At 39.9% G+C, this 5,925-nt stretch overlaps 1 protein-coding gene across 1 annotated transcript in view; it reads right to left on the minus strand.

Annotated features, from left to right (window-relative positions):
• Positions 1–670: 670 nt before the first annotated feature.
• lrrc58b (leucine rich repeat containing 58b) overlaps positions 671–5,925 on the minus strand; it is a 13,974-nt gene continuing 8,719 nt past the window's right edge. Inside the window, exons 2-4 of the mRNA XM_015051956.1 lie at positions 3,166–3,294; positions 1,984–2,261; positions 671–1,383 (exon numbers count right to left, since the gene is read on the minus strand). Coding sequence (XP_014907442.1) covers positions 1,190–1,383; positions 1,984–2,261; positions 3,166–3,294 — 601 coding nt within the window. The 3' untranslated portion in view covers positions 671–1,189. The remainder of the gene's footprint in view (positions 1,384–1,983; positions 2,262–3,165; positions 3,295–5,925) is intronic.

Consider the following 5,925-nt stretch of genomic DNA (forward strand, 5'->3'; position numbering starts at 1 on the left):
TAAACCCACATACACTCTATAGGTCAAGAGATTCTGAAGGACATTTAAATTGTGATAGTTTGACATTACAGAATGCTTTTATAAAAGCTCGTTTCGTTACAAAATGTTTTTCACTGGTTAATTCATGTTCATAATACCAATCGATATTAGATCCATCACATTTTAGGGTGAATATGTAGTCACAGCTTTTATTTCTCGGATTACTTGTTAGAAATCAGCATTAATAAGGCACATTATTAAAAATATTGGTGCGGTTGTAACAAAGTTCTTCTGTTTTTAGTTTTTAAAAATAAAGAATAAAAAAAAAGAAAGCGTGCGAGATAAAAAAAAAGATTTCTCAACACAAAGCTTTTAGAAAAAAATTGTAAACAGAAGACCATCATCTGACATAAAACAAAAACAATGAGATGTGTCCGAATGTGTCGAACAAGAGAAAGCCAACCGCCCATGAAGGCTGAAACTCCTCAATAGCTATTGTTTCCGTGCTCACATAGTTTTCCCTGGTCCACCCCACGTCCACTTCCTGTAAGTAAGCCTGTACAAGCACACTACTGTACGACTGTGTTAATATAATAAAACTAAGCCTCTGTGCTTCCAAAACACGGTGTATGAAAAGATAGCATTGCTAAAAAAAAAAAAAAGAAAAAATTGCAAAGAGCTTAAAAACAGGTAGGACACCATTAGGTTTATAAAGGTCATCTTCCGTACTTTAGTGCCAGAACTTGGTAAATACGTCCTGACCGAACATGTTGATCATTTGGTCGCAGAAATGGAGATCAACTGCAGCTCCTACAAGAAAAGATTCAGATCCATTCTTCAAATACAAATTGTGACATATTTACTAAAAAGGTTGCAACAAATTCAGTCCTTCAGTCTTTATAGTCCTATGAGAAATGTTAGCGCCCCCCTGTGTTCAAACACAGGAAAATAGGTTCATGAGGTTGGGACCCGGAGCCTCCTTCTTTTAGTCAAATGTTAATCTGGTGAGATGAAACAGACCAAATCCAAGAATTGAAGCTTCCCAGTCTCAGAAATGACTAATATCCTGTGCGTATAAGCAGCTGAATGTAAAACCTTTACTGTGCGTGTGCGTGTGTGTGTGTGTGTGGAGAGGGTTGATGGATGTATGTGCGGCAAAGTTTGAGGCAAGCTCTGCGATTTTTTTCCCTTCAGTATTCTCGGTGTGGGATTATCCCAGCAGGACCCTTTGGAGGCGGTCTGCAGGGACGCTGTTCTCCTCCTCAGACTCTGCGTCGCTCTGAGGGTTGGAGCTGCAGGGAGATGTGCACTCTGGGGAGCACAGGTAGTGCATGAGGGGCAGCCGGTACTTTCCACAGAAGTCAACGAATTTGATCTGTCGCACGCATGAATCAAAGTAAACACCTGGGGAGAAACAACAATGAAGTCAAATATACGACACGCTAGAGTACACAGTGCATCATCGCTCTGCAGTTCAAGGTTTCCGTTTTGTCTTTAATTTTTAGAGTTAATGTTTTTCTGCAGGTTTTAGAATGTTCTAGACATTTGAGTACAACATATTAACCCTCATTTGTTCGAATTATCATTGCGTCTCATCTGTAAGCACCAGAAATCATAAAACAAACTGATGCTGAAATTGGCTTCAATAACTTCTCAGGATTTGTTCATAAAAATGTGTACATTTGTAGCAAAAAAGAATCCCAGGTTCAGTTCAACCTCAATTTATAGATACGAGTCTAAATCTGTGAAAAAAAGTCTTTGACATTTTTGAAATTAGTGAGCATTCAATCAGTGAGTCCAAGTCCAAAATACTGATGAGTAAATTCTTAACTTCTGATGAGGCAAATTAAAGAAGGCAATTAAAATAAATAGACATTTGTAACATTTACTAAATTCATTAACTATTATTAGATTGTTACTCTTTAGAAAATGGAAGAGGGAAAATGTTTGGAAAGCCAAATACTTTGCTGATTCTGACACAAAATATTAAAAGCATCATCATACCAGCACATTTGGGATTGGGGCACTTGCTGGCAAGGTCCAAGTAGCGCACCAGGTTGGAAGGCATGTCGTATGGAGAGTAGGGAATATTTCTGCTTTTAATGGTACGCCCTGCTAGCTCCAGCAGCGAAGGAGGGTCATACATCATCTCTTTGACAAAGCGCACCACAAGAGGGTTGCCTCTAAGACTGAGTTCCTGCAGGTGCACCAGGCTGAGGATCTCTCTAGGCAGGTAGGTGAGCAGGTTGTTGTGGAGACTTAAAGATCGTAGAGAGTGGAGCCTGGAAAAACAAAGACAGCATGAAATTTCATTTGCAAAGTTCAACCACTGTAACAGGTGTACATAGCAGATAAAGCCTTTCTTAAGCCAGAGGTTCCCAAACTGTGGGGTGCGCCCCCTAGGGGGGGCGCCGGGCCATTGCAAGGGGAGGCGGGAAGCCGTCTGGATGGAAAAAAAAACAAAAAAAAAAACATGAACGCTGTATGCGCTGGGTTTTTACCTTAGAATGGCCAACTCTCTGTTATTCCTATGTCAATTTGATACAGTAGGGGCTTCCACACTTTCCATATCTGTGTCCTCTGTCACTTTTATCAGCAGTTAAAACTGTTTAATCCGTTGTTAACATGTAACCTGTTTTTCCGAGCCGCCTTTAAACGCAACATGAGTGCTACGACGCTCGCGCTGGGTTTACACCTGTGAAGGAGACCTGCTGCTGCAGTGCGGAGCTACGTAGGTTTGTGTTAGAATCACGGCAGCAAACCAGCAAAACGCAAAGAACTTTTCACAGTTTTCCCCTCCAAACTAACCGACTGAGTTGAGTGAAGCTGTTGGATGCAGGTAATGTTAGCTAAAAGATGACTAGCTAGCTAATATCAATACAGAACCTTAAGCTTAACAAGTAGCATGTAGGCAGGTACCGATGTTGTCTGTTTTCAGCTACGTACATTAATTTTGCCCCCAAAAAAGTCGATTCCCCCCCACCTGTTTTTAGAGACTCCCTGTCTCTAAGAATCCCCCCCGTCCCCCCACAGCGTCGTTCAACCAGACAGCCATTTGTAATCCATAGGGGGGGGGTCAAGAACATTTTTGGAAACCACTGGGGTGGGGGGCTCAGAAGGAAAAGTTTGGGAACCACTGTCTTAAGCATAGATTAGGTGGAAGCTGTTAAGATCTGCTGGTAATACCTGGCGAGCTGCGGAGGGACACTTTGGATGCGGTTGTCACATAGCACCAGGTAGGTGAGGTAGGGCAGGTGTGCCAGTTCAGGAGGAATGTCTGAGATGAGGTTTCCACCCAAATACAGCATCTCCAAACTAAAAACGATACATGAACAACAGAGCACTTAGTACTGAAGGGAGAAAACATGTTTTCTTTGTCTTAAAACACTCGTTTATGATGTTCAACTCAGAGCAACAGTTCTTTAGGTCCTCATCTTCAGTTTTTGAAAGTACAAAATGATCAAACTCAGACAAAAATATCTTCATTTAAAAAAAGAGAAATGTGGAAAGTAGATTTTATCAGCTTATTTTTAAGGTGCCCATCATCAGCTTTTCTTTTCGTAACAAGCTTAGAATGAAAAATGTTTACTATTAAAAGTCAAGTTGGCGTTAAATTTAGCCTGCATTAACAATCCACAAGGGGGAGCCAAAGATGCATGAATCTATGTTTCAAGGATATTCATGGATGATGTCTCATTTTTACCGCTTGCAGGCTGGCTTTCTAAATAAAGTTAGAAAGATAAAAGATATGAAGTCGTAGAAAGAGAAAAAATGTTCAACATCACAACTCATTCATTATTATGTGGAAGACATGGGAATAATATCTGCAGACATATAGTAGATCTGTTTTGACTTCATTGGCAATAAGGTTAATTGTTTTTTTTTTTTTTTACTTTTATGCCATCTTTCCCAAACTGCTCTCAAATCAGCCAGGAGTACACACATTTACAGCATTAATAAGAACTGCAGTCAGCTTTCTAGATGTTATTTTGCCATCATTAGTAATCTTGACCACAAATTAAACCTGGCGCTACTATGCCTGCATACAGCTGTAATAATTGTCCGCTTGTGTTAAATATGACACGATCTGGCAAGTTATTGGCGGCACAGAATACAAGGTGGTGTAATTAGGAGAAACATGGCGAGAACTATGGATGACTAGTCAGCAAAAGTAAAGGGCCAGACCATCTGCCTGCTGAAACTGATGACACAGCATGTGCTAGTGAGGAGGCCATTATGCTGTCCTGGTGGCAGAGCAGCGAAAAACCCCACTCCTGTGACGGGAAAGGAAATATTCGGGGTCCGCTTGCTGCCCAAATCAATGCACAGAAACGAATTATCCCATTAAGTCTGACACCAGTTGGATTTGATGCAGTTTAAGGGACACAATAACATACTGCTTGAAAACCTTCAGAAGCTAAAAAGCACTTTTACAGCATCATTTTTTTTTTTTACCACAGAGATGGGAGTTTCATCAATGATCCATACAGAGCTCTTCAAATACTTCAAAATGCCCAACATTTGTTTTCCACACATAATTACAAAGAAAGTCATATTTCATACATAAATGTCTCCTCTGCAGTATTTTGAAACTGCTTCTAAAAATGACCTACAATAATAGCAAAGGCTGAAGGAAGCCTGCTGCACTTTTCTTTGCAAGTTTGCTTCTGATACCACATGTAAATCGACTCTACAACTGAAAACTCAGCCCTATCTTTCTGATTTGGAGAAGATTGGTCTCAACTAGAGTCTGGCCAACTGAAAACAAAAAGGATTTTCAAAAATCTGATGTTTTTACGGAGCTGCCACATCAAGAAAAGTGCTCAAATTTAGCTGATTTTTGTTCCGTTGAGGTGTTTTTAGCACAAGTTAAGTCAGAGAAATCTGACAGTTGATAGTTATTTAGCTTTCACCCTCTAATAAAACAAGCTCGAAATTTTACAGTTAAAGTAACAGATATATTAATGTTTACAGTTAATGCCAATAGCACTTTGTGTTAACTCTGGTCGTTTGTCTTGATTTTAAAATGGACTGTTCTCTGAAATTTTATTTTGTAGCGACATGTTAAAGACTTCCAAAAACTGGATTAAGGATGCACAATACATCGAAGATTTCGCCATCACAATAACAGTATATGCAATATTCATAATGCAAATGACCGGTTGGACTGCAGTAATTGTTGGCTAATATATTCCAAGTGTTATAAACTTGCAGTTTTGTGTTAATACAAAATATAACCAGTTGGACAAAAGTCTCAAGGTAGCAGATGCTCAGACTGGACTCAAGTGGCACCGCAGTATTTAGATCCCATTTCTTTCTTATTTATTTTTCTTTTGTTCTCCATTTAAAATCTGCTTCATAGCTAGCTTTAGCAGTAGCCTACTTCAGTCTATTTGAGAAGTAAGGTTAGCCTTAAAAGCTGAAAGTGGCCTCATGTAACTGGGAAGTAAAATAAGGGCAAAAACCACAGCGCCAGAGGTATAAAATGTTTATACAGACCCACACACCTATTGTATCTTGAAGACAAAGACATGGCTTAGATTAGAGGTCAACTCACCCTCTTTATCCTCCACGTGTCTGATAAAATAGTTTGGAGGCTTAATCTTTGTTCTGGTGTTGGGTCACTCTGACATTTTGTCAAATCAACCCAAGATAAGATAGAAACCATCTCATGACCGACTGATATCAACATCTTTGAATGCAGACAAAAATCAAGCATAAAATCCATCAATCATCTATACCCACTAATCTTCACAGGGTCACTGGCGTCCATCTCCAGTGGTCACTGGGCGAGAGGCTGGGTACACCCCGGACGGCTCGGAAATAAGCTATTATAGTGCTTTAAGCAGGTTTTCTGTTATTCCCCCGCCCCTCATGTACTATAAATGAGTTTTACATCCTAGTTGCCAGGTAGGTTACTGGCACGGTACACTAATACTGAATGTA

The sequence above is a fragment of the Poecilia latipinna genome, unplaced genomic scaffold (assembly GCF_001443285.1).
Source record: "Poecilia latipinna isolate Pla-1442-1.1 unplaced genomic scaffold, P_latipinna-1.0 Scaffold1075, whole genome shotgun sequence".
NCBI classification, from domain to species: domain Eukaryota; kingdom Metazoa; phylum Chordata; class Actinopteri; order Cyprinodontiformes; family Poeciliidae; genus Poecilia; species Poecilia latipinna.